General features: G+C 39.2%; 2 protein-coding genes, 1 long non-coding RNA gene and 1 pseudogene across 3 annotated transcripts; 2 read left to right on the plus strand and 2 right to left on the minus strand.

Moving 5' to 3' along the window:
- Nucleotides 1-3662: 3662 nt before the first annotated feature.
- On the plus strand, nt 3663-5986 carry LOC146671139 (interferon-induced very large GTPase 1-like; annotated as a pseudogene).
- A 1175-nt stretch (nt 5987-7161) lies between these two features.
- Nucleotides 7162-10612, plus strand: LOC146671140 (uncharacterized). Its single transcript, XM_085403324.1, has 6 exons — nt 7162-7299; nt 8199-8332; nt 8622-8769; nt 8884-9132; nt 9232-9502; nt 9850-10612. Exons 1-6 carry the CDS (start codon nt 7280-7282, stop codon nt 10048-10050), a joined length of 1023 nt encoding a protein of 340 aa, XP_085259450.1. The 5' UTR covers nt 7162-7279; the 3' UTR covers nt 10051-10612.
- On the minus strand, nt 10405-14926 carry LOC146671141 (uncharacterized). The gene is made up of 8 exons (XM_085404999.1): nt 14816-14926; nt 14132-14326; nt 13549-13635; nt 12608-12861; nt 12404-12529; nt 11365-11505; nt 10800-10911; nt 10405-10622 (listed from the first exon to the last, which is right to left on the minus strand). Exons 2-8 carry the CDS (start codon nt 14229-14231, stop codon nt 10405-10407), a joined length of 1038 nt encoding a protein of 345 aa, XP_085261125.1. The 5' UTR covers nt 14232-14326; nt 14816-14926.
- A 9-nt stretch (nt 14927-14935) lies between these two features.
- Nucleotides 14936-15938, minus strand: LOC146671142 (uncharacterized). Its single transcript, XR_014911408.1, has 4 exons — nt 15773-15938; nt 15281-15519; nt 15093-15193; nt 14936-15000 (listed from the first exon to the last, which is right to left on the minus strand). It is a non-coding gene; the product is annotated as an uncharacterized LOC146671142 (long non-coding RNA).
- Between the last annotated feature and the right edge of the window lie 1689 nt (nt 15939-17627).

A 17627-nucleotide genomic window follows, 5' to 3' on the forward strand; every position in this document is an offset into this window, starting at 1 on the left:
CTTTTTCTTTAAGACAGGGATCCAGGTTTGATGAGTTGACTCATGGGAGTGTCCATGCGTCAAGAGGCGGGGTCCAGGATTAACATTAAACAATGTTTTCTATTATTGTTGCAGTGATTTGTGTGATCAACAGTTTATTTACAGTTATTAAACCTATGCAAGTGGTGCATCCAGGTTCAGATGAGGCTTTGATGGCCTATAAGTGAAGTTCACTGAACTAAAGAATGTGGTTTGATGATTGTTGACATGCTCTCCAAATAGAGGTTTTTCCTCCCAGCAAGGGAATAAAAGGTGCAGCAGTCTGCTGAAAGGGATCTCCTGAGAAATCTTCAGAGGCCCAGTGAGAAGCAAGAACCATTCCAGGCACAGCTGACAGCCCAGGCAGTGGTTGAGGTCAAACGTCGAGCTGTTTGGGGCCCATCATGAGATCAGACTTTGGAGCCACAGCAAGGACCATGAAACTGCGTTGGAATGAGAGCTGTGCCAAGGGGGATTTCCAGAGGCCAACAGAGGAGATTGTGGACAACAGACGGGCACCTGAAGGATGAGGGGAGCGTGCCAAGCTCCATCGACAACGCAGTTTCAGGGCTCTGTGTGCGGGCAGGCAGAGATGAGGATCCAAATGCAGGACTCGGAAAACGGAATGTAACTCAAAAACCTCAGCTTTATTGCTGGCAGGAAAACAAACATGAAGTGAGAACGGAACACTGAGACCAAGAACACACAGGCATAATCTGAGGGTACGACGCGACAACTGGCAGGGAAAAACACAAGGCTTAAATACATGAGGTGATTAGGGAATGTGAAACAGGAGGAGAGCACAGCAGGGACTCATCAGACATGACGAGGCAAAACTCAACACATTAACATAGTACACAGACTTTCAAAGTAAAACAGGAAACTGAACAGACGTGGACTAAACTAGGGGATACGGTGACAGAACAAGAGACACACTGACAGAGACGACTGTATACTAACAGAACACGACACTTGGAACTAAACTATACATGAAACCACAATTTCTAAAACATGGATAACAGAAACATGAAACTCTAATAATAATAATCACAACCACAAGACAACAAGAAAACAATCCATGATGTAAAATTAAACCAAAACATAAACTCAAAATACTGGGTCCAACGGACCCAGAACCGTGACAGTACCCCCCCTCAAAGGGCTGGCTCCCGACAGCCCCAAACAAAAAAAAAAAAGGGCACAAAGTACCAGGCCAAGGCTGGCGGAGGGGGCCCAGGACGGAGGGACAGAGACCAGACAAAAAAAAAACCGTGACACGCAGAGGGAGTCTAGGAATGTCATCATGATTCTGTGAAAAGCACAGGACCCGGAAGCTTTTGTTAGGTTTTGTATTGTTGATTGTCATTTATGCTTAGAAATATTTACTCATATATGCTTAGAAGTATATAATCATTTGTAGATTGAAAGAATGTCTCATCCTAGGAGGTCTGTAACAACTCTGTGTAGCATGAAGAGGGGAGTGCGTTCACTCCTCTACAGAGTGTTCTGGCATAGATCACACACCTCCTAGGAGAGGTCGTATCTTCTCTTGCTGATACAGTGGGGCAAAAAAGTATTTAGTCAGCCACCGATTGTGCAAGTTCCCCCACCTAAAATGATGACAGAGGTCAGTAATTTGCACCAGAGGTACACTTCAACTGTGAGAGACAGAATGTGAAAAAAAAATCCATGAATTCACATGGTAGGATTTGTAAAGAATTTATTCGTAAATCAGGGTGGAAAATAAGTATTTGGTCAATAACAAAAATACAACTCAATACTTTGTAACATAACCTTTGTTGGCAATAACAGAGGTCAAACGTTTACTATAGGTCTTTAGCAGGTTTGCACACACAGTAGCTGGTATTTTGGCCCATTCCTCCATGCAGATCTTCTCAAGAGCAGTGATGTTTTGGGGCTGTCGCCGAGCAACACGGACTTTCAACTCCCGCCACAGATTTTCTATGGGGTTGAGGTCTGGAGACTGGCTATGCCACTCCAGGACTTTCAAATGCTTCTTACGGAGCCACTCCTTTGTTGCCCGGGCGGTGTGTTTTGGATCATTGTCATGTTGGAAGACTCAGCCTCGTTTCATCTTCAAAGTTCTCACTGATGGAAGGAGGTTTTGGCTCCATGGCCCCATTCATTCTGTCCTTAACACAGATCAGTCGTCCTGTCCCCTTGGCAGAAAAACAGCCCCATAGCATGATGTTTCCACCCCCATGCTTCACAGTAGGTATGGTGGTCTTGGGATGCAACTCAGTATTCTTCGTCCTCCAAACACGACGAGTTGAGTTTATACCAAAAAGTTCTACTTTGGTTTCATCTGACCACATGACATTCTCCCAATCCTCTGCTGTATCATCCATGTGCTCTCTGGCAAACTTCAGACGGGCCTGGACATGCACTGGCTTCAGCAGCGGAACACGTCTGGCGCTGTGGGATTTGATTCCCTGCCGTTGTAGTGTGTTACTGATGGTGACCTTTGTTACTTTGGTCCCAGCTCTCTGCAGGTCATTCACCAGGTCCCCCCGTGTGGTTCTGGGATCTTTGCTCACCGTTCTCATGATCATTTTGACCCCACGGGATGAGATCTTGCGTGGAGCCCCAGATCGTGGGAGATTATCAGTGGTCTTGTATGTCTTCCATTTTCTGATGATTGCTCCCACAGTTGATTTTTTCACACCAAGCTGCTTGCCTATTGTAGATTCACTCTTCCCAGTCTGGTGCAGTTCTACAATACTTTTCCTGGTGTCCTTCGAAAGCTCTTTGGTCTTTGCCGTGGCGGAGTTTGGAGTCTGACTGTTTGAGGCTGTGGACAGGTGTCTTTTATACAGATGATGAGTTCAAACAGGTGCCATTCAAACAGGTAACGAGTGGGGGACAGAAAAGCGTCTTACAGAAGACATTACAGGTCTGTGAGAGCAGGAGATTTTCCATGTTTGAGGTGACCAAATACTTATTTTCCACCCTAATTTACGAATAAATTCTTTACAAATCCTACCATGTGAATTCATGGATTTTTTTTCACATTCTGTCTCTCACAGTTGAAGTGTACCTCTGGTGCAAATTACTGACCTCTGTCATCATTTTAAGTGGGGGAACTTGCACAATTGGTGGCTGACTAAATACTTTTTTGCCCCACTGCATATGGTTTACCAAACACACGTATATCTCTTTAAGTATAAGAGCCTTTTGTTCAGATTGAGCCCTAGACTCCTGGCACCAGCTTTGGGGAGTCTTCACAGGGCCACATCTTGACGCCACACACACACACACACACACACACACACACACACACACACACACACACACACACACACACACACACAGAAACATGAAGAACTTTGCCTACTTCGTGTCTTGCTTGCTGTGTAATTATATTGTCTTTAACGTTCCAGCGAATAGGTTCAAGCTACAAACCTATCAGCTTTGGTGGTGATGACAGCAGTTTCCTATGAACATCACCTAATGCTGTGCCACTATACTGTGAATACGATGACACACTGAAGGCTGCTGGGATCATAACAGCAGTAAGATACCTCGACCCAGCACCCTTTCCACAGAGGGGTTTTTCTGAAGAGCGTGGACAATGGAGGAGTCATAAGTACCCCCCTCGCATGACGAAGGCCTGAAGTGAGGTGATGGGGGTTGGTAGAGTGCTGAAGAGGTCTGCAACTTTGGAGATAGCTGAAAGCCTCATTGACAAACAACAAAACCAACTGGTATGTTTGAATGTTTATTCTACATACATTTGGACTCTGGTCCTATGGACAATGATGGAAACAACTGGAAGAGACATTTACGATGCCCTGCAGAACTTAAAACACTCTGCAGAGAGACATGTGATTTGCATACCCGGAGGAAGCACCACCAAGCTGGGATGTTTTTGAAAATGTTACTTTCTTATTTTAACTATTAAATTAACAATTCATTTGTTTGCTCGTAGGATGCAGTTTGCCATTGGATGAGATCAATGAGGAATGGGATAACTGCTAACACATTTGTTAAACTGTGTACTTTTACAGTAATTTAGGGTGATTGACATATGCTGTGTATAAAAATGTTTGCATTGAAACTGTCAGACATGAAGTATTCATAACTGGGAACGTTTCTAGCATAAAGGTCAAAAAAGGGGGGAATGTTAGGTTTTGTATTGTTGATTGTCATTTATGCTTAGAAATATTTAACCATATATGCTTAGAGGTGTATAATCAATTGTGTAGTGATAGGTTGTGTGATCTTTAACAGGCTGCAAAGGCTTGGTGTGTATTCCACACTGGAATGCACACCTACATCCTGGGAGCATGGGAAGAGGTCGTACCTTCTCTTATTGTTTTATGGTAGGATAAACGTGGCTACGTTTGTTTTAGTCTAAGTGCTTTTTGTTTAGATGAACTGTTGGATTTTCCAGACCAGCAGGTTAAGGGAAGTTGTTTATGGGGTCACACTCTGACCCCCCCCCCCCCACACACACACACACACACACACAGGCAAGGTACTCTTTGTGTGTATGTAGACGTCATATGTTAATGAGCCTATGCATATTCATGTAACCACAATAAAAGTGCAGTGTTACGGGGGAATGGACGAGAGCAACTGGGGTCAAGCGAAGGAACGGCGTTTGTCCGGTTCTCTCCCGTGCACGAGAAACATGAAGAACTTTGCCTACTTCGTGTCTTGCTTGCTGTGTAATTATATTGTCTTCAACGTTCCAGCGAATAGATTCAAGCTACAAACCTATCAGAGTTCACAGTTGATCTCCTATTGTATGTATTTGACAAGGTGGGCATTTGGCTTTCAGAGTCTCACAAAACATACAAGATGAACAACAATGTACTCACTTTTTTTGAAAATAAGAAAACAACACTACAACATTTTCAGCAGCTTCTGCAAAGGAAACTCATCTGCTGTTGTGTTTGGAGAAATGATCTGTGAAAAACTGAAGGTTTCCATTGTTGAAGCAGTCTGCAACAAGACTGCCATTGATCTTGCTGGAGAGACGAGCTGCACTTTCACAGCATTTAATGAGAACAGACTGAACTTAGAGAAATATTTGTTGAAGTCACTTGCAGAGAACGAGGACTTTGATGCTTTCATCATATACATCCAAAAACCAAGGAAGCAAGTAGAAGCTTTTATCAAAGACAGAGTAAACACTTACATGTTCAGAGAATGCAAAGTTAAAGCATTGGCTATACTCGAGAAAAATGTGAATTACATCAGTAAACTTGTCCATGAAGCTTTAGATGATGCAACAAATAACGTCAAAACCCAAAAAGGAGACATAGATATGTGGGCAAATGAGTTTTCCAGTTTCCTGAAAGACAAACTGACTCTTGATGCCATCTCTTGTCAAAACTTTAGTGACATAAACAATTTTGACTTTCTTAAAGAAGAGATCAAGAAAGGTCTCGAATCCATCAGAAAAGATATGAGTCAGAAAAGAGATGAGTTGCTTGATAAGATGAAGGAATTTAGACTGAGACCTGATCAAATTCTCATCGATCAGCTGTGTAACTGCTGCTGGGAAACCTGCCCGTTCTGTAGAGCTGTTTGTACCAACACTGTTAAAGAGCACAGTCCTGAAGACCACAGCGTCCCCTTTCATCGATCTTCTGCAGTCAGTGGTAGACACTTCAAAGGCACTGAGGAAATGAGTATTGAGTTCTGCACAACAAAGGTTACAAGTGATTTACATTTTTACCATAAGCATAATCCAGAAGAATCCTTTCCTTATAAAATGTACAAAACAGCTGGAATCCCATATAAAAACTGGAGCATTACCCCTGATGAGTCTAAGCTGAAGTACTGGAAATGGTTTGTGTGTCGATTTCAGAAAGAATTGGAAGACCACTATGGATGCAAATTCACAGGCCAAGGTCAGATTCCCAGTGAGTGGAAAATATATACTAAAAAGCAGGCTATTCAAAGTCTGGATGAAATGTACATTATGAATTTAGAGTGAGTCAACACAGCTTCAAGTCAACAAAAAAAACCCCAAATCCCAGCAATTATCATGTAATTACTCACAAGTCATATAAAATGACAGTCATATGTTTTACTGATTTAAATGTGAAGAATCAATAGACCGGTATAAGGAAACATGCCTTAGTGACATGAACGCTCACAAAGGAGAGCACATTTTAAGAATGTAATAAGTGAAAAAAGCAGATCTGTTGGCATTAATCAAATATCAATACCAACATTCAGTCATCACAGTTGATCAATGAGAATATCTGGACAAGAAAAATGTTTTCATTAAATAGAGAGAAAGAGATAATATTTTCTTTATTAAGAGAGAGACAAGATTGATGGAATTAATGCATGTAAGGATGATTTTATATTTAATTTAATAAGCACGTGAATTAGATGAAACTTAGACATAACATAGAAAGAGTTGTCTTGTGGATTAGACTAACATGTTTTGTCAAAAAATAAATTTTTGTGATAAAGAACATTTTTCTTTATGAACATGTTTATCAAAATCAAATCAAAGAAGTTTTGTATGGAACGCCAGGACTGCCATAATGAATTAATTAAATACACCATTAAATAATTAATTAAATGTGTCAATAATTAATTAAAATTGGAATTAATTAATTAAATAAATAGTTATGACACATGTAATTAATTAATTATTGACACATTTAATTAATTATTTATGTATTTCACATTTTAATTAATTATTGACACATTTAATTAATTAATTATTGACACATTTAATTAATTATTGACACATTTAATTAATTATTTAATGATATATTTATTTATTTCATTTTGGCAGTCTTGGCGCCCGGCTCTCATCATGAAATAATTTTATCTGTCAGCCTCACCCATCAAACTCAGGGGGCGGGGTTAACGCTGATCGAGTCAAAACCATTGCTTTGGTCTGGAGTGGCTCCATGCAAAACATCGCTACCGTCATGGGGGATTTTCGTGAAATCGCTCTCGAGTTGGTAAGAGATATTTTAGACCTAGCAGATAATGTTGAAGCAGGAATTGCTCAGCCGGAGCATGTGACAAATAAAACTGAGGAATTTATTGAAATTCTTGGACTTATTTCCGCACTCTCCAACCAAGACATTGATGGTAGAGTGACTGCAAACTTACATGAAGTACTCCAGCAAAGCATCGCGGAACGGGACGCCCCGCTTTTGATATACCGATTGACGTTTTCGAGCATCATGTTCTCTGTGGATTGACAGCGAGTGAAATTGCGACGAGGTTCGGAGTGTCTGAAAGGACAATCAGGAGGCGTATGGAACAAAACGGCTTAAGGTATTTACTCACTGAGAATTGAAAAACTGTCTAAATTCTGTAATAAAATTATCAGCGTTGCTCCTTTACCAGGTGCAACAATTAAGTTTAACATCCAGGCATCCATGAAAACAGAATTTATGCAATTTAACGAAGTTAGAAGTTAGCAGGAAGTTAGCTAGCTAGTTTCCATCTAAGTATAATATTGCATGTTCACACCAAGAGATTTTCTAAATCAAATTAAGATGTACAGCTCTGCTATCACTTCACATAAATGAAGACAGGAAAATAAACGTTTTGTGGGGTTAATGAAGTTGGGCTAGTTGGTATATAATGATGTGCTATGTGATCGCTAGCTACACAGCATAGACACAGTGACCTGTATCAAATAATTAGGTCATTACCAGGCCTCTGAAGAACTTCAAGACATGTTGAGGAGGTAATTTAGCCATTTAAATCAGCTGTGTTTTGGTCAAGGACACATTTAAACCTGCACGACATCGGCCCTCAAGGCCCGGACTTCGAGACCCCTGCTGTAAATGGACAAAACTTCAGTCAGGAGAACAATCGAGATAATCCACCCAGTCATTAATATAGGTTAGTCATTAATATACTGCTGCATGGGCTGGGCTGCAGTTACACCCAGGTTTTAAAAACTGGTTTTTAAAATCAACAGTGGTAATGAAACCCTAGAGAGGCCGACAGTGATCACTAACTGTTTTTAGGGGCTTGTTGAGATTAGATAGACCAAGATGCAAAGCATTAAAACGTGTTAAAAGCACAACAGCCTTAAAAAACACAGAGCAGTTTGAGCGTGGAAGCAGGATTCATCAGGTCATCACTTATAGACCTGATTGTCGACCAGTCTAAGATAATATTTCGTAAACTCCAACATTACTCAGTGTTTTTCATCTGTGTAGAAAGACAGACCTCTATTCATCTGTTACTGATGAGGAGTTGGATCGTATTGTAAATGAAGTCCACAGAAGCCATCCAAACACCGGCTACAAGCTAATGCATGGATTTCTGAATGCAAGAGGTGTGCGTGTCCCTGGTGAGTATAATAAGCCTGTTATTGAAATTTATGAATAAGTGATCTGTTAGTGAGCCAAGCTAAAGTTAAGCTCATGATTGTGTATGTATCCTTTCCTAAGCACCATGATTTGTTATGCAGTTTATTATACTGACACTCTTTCCTCAAAAGTGACCATGACAGTATCACTAACTGATGAATATTTGAAATTCTACTGGTAGATATTTTTACAATATTGGTCAGGTGGTTAATATAGGTATTTCTAATGAAGTGGCCAGTTAGTTTGTGGTTATTTTTGCCCACCTCTCAGTCTCAAGACTGCGGGAGTCTTTACGCAGAGTCGATGCAGAAGGAGTGAACATCAGACGTCTACGGCTGCATGTATTAAGACGACTGCAGTATTCTGTTCCAGGTCCAAACTCCTTATGGCACATTGACGGCAACCATAAGCTAATAAGGTATCAGTGGTATTGACATAGGAATCATTAACCATATTATAGATATTTTAAATAATTGTTCTACAAAAAGGTTGTTGTTTTTTTTGTGTGTGTGTTTTACATATTGTCTCACAGATGGAGATTTGTTGTCCATGGTGGCACGGATGGATTCAGTCGACTAATTGTCTACTTGACAGTGGCTGGCAACAACAGAGCTAGAACAGTCTTGGAGAGCTTTATTGCTGCTGTTGAGCAGTACGGACTGCCATCAAGGGTTCGGTCTGATAAAGGTGGGGAGAATGCCGATGTAGCTGAATTCATGATCAGGAGCAGAGGCACCAACAGGAACTCTCACATCACAGGCCGAAGTGTCCACAATCAGCGGTAAATAACATGTTTTGTTGCTGTGTTATAGACTCTACCAGTGTAATGCTTTATGAAAATTACATCACATAAAAATTTTCAATTTTATTTTAATCACAGAATAGAGAGGATGTGGAGAGATGTCTACGAGCATGCCCTAGACCTTTTCTATCAGCTGTTCACTTCACTGGAACATCAGGGAACACTTAATCCAGACAGTGAAATCCATCTGTACGCCTTGCACCGAGTTTTCCGTCCACACATACAGAGCAACCTAGACTCTTTCCAAGATGCATGGAACAGTCATGGTCTTAGAACTGAACGGAATCAGTCACCACAGCAACTCTGGATAAGATACAGAGACCAAGGCCCCGTGGAGGATCCTTCAGAGGTTAGAGAACAACCGCCTTTTAACAAAGTTAAAAAAAAAACAAAAAAAAAAAACCCTGCTACATACTGTTTAGTTTTTGACTAGGGGAGAAAACCCATGTGCTAAAAGGTGATAGTCAGCGATTCAAACCTAAGCTCTCCAACGTTTTGAGCTAAGATTTCTTTGTCGCATGTACATTTTTCTAGCCTATGCACAATTGTACTGTTTTATAGTATTTGATTGTTAACATATTATTTAAATACTCACCAACATGCGGACCAAAAAAAAGTCCCAAATAGGTTGTGCAATGACCTAAAGCATTATTAAAGTAGTTGTAACTACAACACTAAAGATTATTCCACGTTCAGGTTTCTGAAGACTACGGGATTGACTGGAACGGGCCTCACACTAACCATGGAGGCGCTACATCAGTACCTGACATTCAGCTGGGCCGTGAGCTATCAGATGAAGAGCTTGCTACTTTGCCAGTTCCAGGAGTTTCATTGACAGATGCAATCGGATCTTACTTGGAGACCGTCCAAATTCTGTCAAGAACCATAGGAGACTGATATACAATCCAAGCTTTTTATTTAGCATGCTAAAACAAACAGACATGCAATGTAAAACAATTTGCTTCCCTCACATAATCTTACAAGTTCCTTTCTTTCTTTCAAGTTTTTCCCCCATCATGACATTTGTCACATAATTTTTTGGTTAACAAAATTATAATTTGTTTTATTGTAATTGTGGGGAAAAAAAAAAAAAAAAGACATGACAGCTTGGGATGCAGAACTGCTGTCTCTCCCATTTTATATCAAAATGTAAAATTGCTTTTTAGAAAAATGTGAACCATTAAACATGTGTTTCATTCGCCTTTGGTTGCTTTCTGTTTGAACTATGGCGAAATTTCAGCCTGAAAAATCTTAAACCAGTCCAAAACCTGTGTGTGCACTATTTATTGCAGAAATAAGTGCTTCCTCGAAGTCTTGGTATGTCTGGAAATGAGCTGGCAGCTTTAGCGTTTCAAAACAAGTAGACGCTGTCGGAAAGGTGCCACCAGAGATCTCCACATTGAGTTCAGGAGGAAGCATCTCCCAGCCAACCCAGAATTTCATCAGTTGGGCCAGTCTACTTGATGAAGCTAGAAAGTCAGAAATGGAGTTAAGAAAACATTTAGTTAATTGTTCATCATGCTGCAGAGAATATACAGTGAAATTATGAATTTCATACATTATAACTTTAAATGCTTATTATCAAGCATTTGCAATATGAGCAATAGCTTTATTTAAAAAAAGGAAAAAAAAAAAGGTGCCTATACCAGTTTCAATGAAGATCCGTAGAAATCCAGTGATGCGGCACATGGACTCAACATCAAATTCCTCATCTTCATCACTATCCTGAGCTGGCCATGTGATTTTGTCTATTACCATCTGATAGAACATGGAAGAGGACAACTTAGTCTAAAGTACTGGTGAAAAGAATATATTTTACCATTTTTATTAATAGGAAACACCAACTTCAGTATATTATTTCATGGAAAGTTCATCAAATACATTTATAAATAAGGTCTCATAAATCACTGGTCCCCAACCCCTGGGCCACGGAACGGTCGGTGAGTCATGAGGTACAGGGCTGTGAGAGTTGATGCTCAGGTGTGAAATTTATGGTTTTCAGGGTTTTTATCGTTAACTCGGTATCCTTGGTTCTTTACCCGTGTGCTATGAATACATCTTTTTTTGTTAGCGGTACTGGTTTTATTTTCTTGTATTAATCCACTACAGATTTAAGGCTGGTCTCTAAAAATACTGTCGGACATAAACCATTCCATGGTGCAAAAAAGGTTGGGGACCGCTCTTATCAGTGATGAGAAAGAACTGGTTTACCTGTGGTGTGAACTGCATTTCTGCCATTCGTGGGAAAAGAAGCGGGACAACATCTGGCCTACTCGTTAGCAGGGGCCATACCATGACATCCTTGATTCCCTTTCTCAGTTGTTTGAGTTGGCGCATGGTTCTCCCAATAACCTTCCAGGCAGAGAGACACAAGCCATATTATAAGAACAAATATCCTCCTGAATTCTACACAAGTTGGCACGGTAGAGGAAATTTACATGAAGACACACTGACGTGCTTTGCCATATCTATTTACACTGTAGTAGACTGTATACACCAAAGACAAATATAATAAATTTGCACAGTTTACAGTAATATACTCTTCAATTCACACACACATATTTTATGGGGGCTTTGTTATTTTCCCAACATCAAACCACATTCTGCATTAAAAAAATAAATAAATAAAAAAAATTGCTAAGGTAACTTTTTTCATTAACTACAATGTGTCTTTAATGCCTATTTAAGTGCAAAACGTGGTAATGCAGACTTGAGATAACTGTTCTGCTGAAGGCACAACTGATGGGTGAGTGGGAGGATTCCCTTTCTAAATCAAGTAGTGATTTGGAATGTGTTTATTTTAAGAAGGGAATTTTAAAAACACAAACATACAGTAAATTTTTTAACTGCTGTCAGTATACTACAGCCTGAAGATATTTTGTAAAGGGATTTCTGTATTTGAAGTTTCATCTTGTGTGCGCGCATTTGTGGAATTAGGGTGTGAGTGCCAACACTTCCAGGTATGAAGGACAAGGTCAGCTTTTGGTTATGAAAAAAATATGTGCATGATTTAAGAAAAAAAAAATAAAGAAGAAGAATTTCAACTTGACTGGGAGAATGGTAAATTTTAGTGCTTAAAAACCAAATATTTACAAAACTAATTTCGGCACTAATAAAAAGGGGGGGAAAAAAAGGAAACATGACCATTGCCTGCCAGTGTAGAATAAAAAGCTACTCTATACAAATCCGTCTGCTTATTAATTTCAACAACTACAACAATGTCTTTGATACTTAACCAGCAAGAACCTACCGCATGCACTAGAAGTTTGTTATGCAGCCATCTCCTATTTGTTTTATTTACTGCTGGGAGATCCCAAGACAGGGAAAGATCAGAGACTGTGTCTTGCTGTTCCTGAGTAAGTTCTTCGAGTTCAAGCTAAAATTAAGATTAAACAAGTTATTGTGGTAGTCCACACACTGATTGTAATTCAATAATTTTTTTAATTTTACATACCATTTGTATGATACTCCTGATGTGCAGATCAGGACAGTCTTCTATAACAATTGTTGCCAATTCCGGGTCACCATTGAACAGCACGTGAATTATTGCAGGACTTAATCCTGTGACACGGGGACCATCATGCAAAAAGGTGTGGGCCAACATCCTTCCTGCAACCCGGAAGAGGCTGCTCTCGATAAGTACCTCTGATGTTGCTGGGACCAGATGGTCCGGTTCACCCTCAAATAGCAGTGTTCGACCCATTCCTCCTAGAAGTACCAAGAAAGCAGAGTTTTCTTTATTTTACTTTTTTAAATTTGCCAGTGCTTTATGTAAAACTGGATTTTCAAAATTATCACAAGCTTTAAAGCAAGGAGAGTGAGGTAATTATGATAATATATACCAATATTATCCTTTAGTTAATTTCTAAAAAAAAAAAAAAAAAAAAATCCAGACACAAACACCACATAAGAGTAAAATACATTTAAAAGTGGTGAAATACCGTGTATATAGAATTTATTTTACTTATGTATTAATCACATTATTTTATCGTATAATGCCTTGGTGCCACTGGATTTTAACAAGTCTCACACTCATACAGCAAGACAAATGATGGGGGTCTAGTAAGGAAGTTAGGGAAGCAGACAACTCCACAGGAAGAGTCTTGTCTCTTCGAGGACTCTGGGAGGTAGCAAGGGAGTGTGAACCTTAAGGTGTGAAACAGCTGTGTACTGCTTTTTGTTCCTGAAAAAGGTATTTAACTGAGAGCCATGCTGGGCTCAGAGAGACTCTGCTGACCGTCTGTCCCGCGGACATGCAGGCTCCACCAAGCTTGGTTGTCTGTTCTTTGTGTGTTTGGATTAAAGAATGTTAGCTACCGCTCACCGCTCGTCTGCAGGCTTTCTTTAATGGAAAAATTCCACAACAAAAGCATATGAAAATAGTGGTACACTTACCAAGATCTACTCTGAATCCAAACTGGAGTTTGGATATTATTGTTGTCACAAAGTACCGCATCACCCCTTGTCCAACAGCAGCATCACCTGAAATAAAATACAGATGATTACACTGTACAAAAAAAAAAAAAAAAATGGCTGAGTATTATTGCCAAACCTATTTAATTAAAAACATTGTTTTTTGTTTTTTTTTTTAAAGAGAAAGCAATATTATTTTGGTTGGAATCCTAGAATCCTGACCCTGCCAGAAAACAAAAAAAGAGGAGTATTGTACAATACACATTTATATTAATAGTGGTAAGGTATATTATTTAGGACCACTGGGCCCATTCACAACCAACTTATTAACCTGTAACAAATTAAATTTTTTTAATATTCAATTCAGTTTTTCACAGTAACAGGGTTAATTCTGTGTGATAGAGTAAAAACACTATAACTGTCATTGTAGTTAGCATGATTGGCCAACGGAGCTCATCGTATGATGCATTTCAGCCACATGAAATCAGTAAGCCACTAAGACAACTCCATTGAAAGACATTTAACTAATTTAATTTATTTAACACAATAGATTTCTATTACTAACCATCAAGGGTACAATGAAGTGGACATGCCCATTCTTGTTGCCGTTTATAGAATGAGAGAAGTGCCCGGTCTCTGTCCTCCTCAGAGTCCCTCACATCCATCCTCAGCTGAAGTGGTGTCCCAGATGCATGTTCCCGAAGTAGATTTTCTCTGAAAACTTTGGCAGCATGAGCTGGATCTTTAATCACCACCCAATCTAGACCGCAAAAATAAATGAAAAAATTACACATAGAAAAAACCTTCTTAACATGTTACATGCAGATATGCATTCCTTTACAGTCAAAGATGAAGAACACCTGAAAAATGTCATTCAGTGCAGCACCAAAAGGCAAATGGCCTAGTACCTATATAGTGTTTTACCACAAACACTAAAAGGCCTTTATGCTACAGTCGCATTCACCCAATCAATCTTCTAATACATATTACCAGAAATATTCTAAATATTCCATTTCTGCACAGAATGAGGTTTGATTCCTGGTTTCAGTTACCCTAGCATCACTTTCAGGGTTTCCAAACAACATTAAGAACCCAAGAAAGTATTTTAACATTAATAGTCATGAATTACATTGTTGATTACATGCAGTACTACTTATTTTAAAGTAATTTTATTAAAGGTAATATTTTTTTTACTGAATGAATGTAAGTTGTTTGCAAACTTATAGCACCTCTATGTGTTTACACAGACCATTGTCAGGTTCTTTGTGAACAAACTCCTCAGTACCAGTTACTACTGGTACTACTGCACTTTGAGCTGAGGTTTCTGATGTTTCAGGCCTAACTGGCACACTTTCACTGACTGTGGCTTGCTCTCTATCATTTTCTTCAACATGGCCTCCCTCTCGTTCTCTATGTGATTCCTGCGTGGATGTCCTTGAAGTTAACAAAATTGACATAGTCATACTCTCTCATTTTCCTAATGTAAAATGAATATGTAGTACACATATGTCTTTGTTAGTACATACCCAGCACAGCTGTCTCTGTGCATTTTTATTTCAGAAAAGGAAAATTCCTTCTGACAAGTAATACAGGAGATGAGTGGACCAGAGGCATGACCTGAGCTCTCCTAAAAGATAAAAAACATCCATTTATAAATTTAAATTCCACAATGCTATTTATTTGATGACAATGATGACAATATAGATTTATGTACACAATCAAAGTGCAAGTCCTGTTGAAGTGGACGGATGTAGATTGTAGCCTGCCCAATCATTGCAGATGGGTCTTTCAGATACCCAATGGTATATCCAGTGCTGGGACATTGAAGCAATGCAAGATTTCGACTACGAGTAGATCCTGTAATTTTTAGAAACTCAAATCCTCCCCCTTCTTGGAGCTTTGGAAACACTTCCATCAGTTTAGTTCTTACAGTCTCGGGATCATTGTCATTCCCTGTATTTAAAAGAATAAACAGATAATATCCATTCAATCAAACACCCACATATTTGAAAACAAGCCAGTACTATCTAATAGCCACAAAATAACAATCACACAGTTGAAATTTAAGTCCAATTTAAATTAAAATGACAAAATATTTATCACATTCACGCTAAAAATTATAAAAACAAAAAACAAACAAACAAAAAAACCTACAGTGAACCACAATCAAAACTGGGCTCTGGTAAATTTCTACTATCAGACTTACCTGAAAATGTCACTTTTTGCTCTCCAAGTCCTGCAGCATGGAGGTCTGCTTTAAGCTGAATGCTTGGAACTTTGTTAGCCTTGTGATCAGCCAAGCAACAGAACGTATGTGTGTAGCTTCTTCTAGGTACTAGGCTCTGTGCTGACCGTCTTATCATATTTCTTCTACTCCCACCATTATATGGAGCAAAGAGCCTTGCTAGCTCGGCTGCAACACAAAGAAAATATCCCAGCGGAACAGACCACCAGTCAGCTACAACAGTCTGAACTTTCAGCTTAGCATCATTTTAAACGTCACTAACGCTACACATCAGCACCAGGCATGGTGCTGCAAAATAAGGGCGTTTTACTGACTATCTAGTTTCATGCCCCATCCACACACAACGAAAGTGAGTCACACACAAAGCATAATTAGCTAACTACCACACATAAACCTAGGTGCACAACCCCCGCCCACTGAAATTTAGATGCTCATATTGATTGCTAAGATTTAACTGTGTGCTAAGTCATCAATTAGTATAACACGTGGCTGACGTTACTTACTTTGGACAGGTGTATGTAATGGTGCCGCAGGTATCTGCTGTGTCTGAGCTGACGGAGTTGGGGAATTTGTCCTCAGAGCTTCTTCAATTAAATTCGCTGCTTCTCTCAGCAGCTCCGGACAGCTTTTTGACATTTCTCGTACACGTCGTGCAATGTATCAATTGAGGTACACAAGTATTGTCAAGTGTCTTGATTTTTATGGCGGCAACTTCTTGCTTCCAACTGCATAGCGCATCCAAGCAAAGTTAAAAATGAATATCACCACCTAAAGGATCGGAGTGAGATTTACTGGGAGTACATCAATCTATTATCAGGGATCGATCTGTCTGGACTTGCTTTACAGTTTAACCAATCAGATGTCAGACAAGCCACAGGGAGAGCGTTAACCCCGCCCCCTGAGTTTGATGAGTGAGGCTGACAGATAAAATTATTTCATGATGAGAGCCAGGCGCCAGAACTGCCAAAATGAAATAAATAAATATATCATTAAATAATTAATTAAATGTGTCAATAATTAATTAAATGTGTCAATAATTAATTAAATGTGTCAATAATTAATTAAAATGTGAAAAACATAAATAATTAATTAAATGTGTCAATAATTAATTAATTAAATGTGTCAATAATTAATTAAAATGTGAAATACATAAATAATTAATTAAATGTGTCAATAATTAATTAATTACATGTGTCATAACTATTTATTTAATTAATTAATTCCAATTTTAATTAATTATTGACACATTTAATTAATTATTTAATGGTGTATTCAATTAATTCATTATGGCAGTCCTGGCGTTCCATAGTCTGCACTCAAGGTAGAAATGTCTAAAACTACAGCTCACACCCTGCTGTAACTGTTGAGATTTAAATATATATTTTAAGGCTTATTTGCTGATTATATTGTTTTATGTATAAAAAAGGGCCAGCTTTGAGACTAAGCCACAGGCTGACAAGACAATGCATGTTTTTTGTAGAGTATGAGCAACAGACAGAGTGAAACTACACTCAACAAAAATATAAACGCAACACCTTTGTTACTGCTCCCATTCCCCATGGGATGGATGTAGAGACCTAAAATTCATTCCAGATACACAATATAACCATCCCTCCCAAACAGTGGTCACAAATCAGTCCAAATGTGTGGTAGTGGGCACATCTGCTATATTGAGATAGTCCATCCCACCTCACAGGTGTGCCACATCAGGATGCTGATCTGACATCATGAGTAGTGCACAGGTGTACCTCAGACTGCCCACAACAAAAGGCCACCCTGGAATGTGCAGTTTTGTCTCACAGCAAAATGCCACAGA

The sequence above is a fragment of the Rhamphochromis longiceps genome, linkage group LG4, assembly GCF_057381845.1.
Source record: "Rhamphochromis longiceps isolate RC_006_pf linkage group LG4, R_longiceps_female_GT1.1, whole genome shotgun sequence".
NCBI classification, from domain to species: Eukaryota; Metazoa; Chordata; class Actinopteri; order Cichliformes; family Cichlidae; genus Rhamphochromis; species Rhamphochromis longiceps.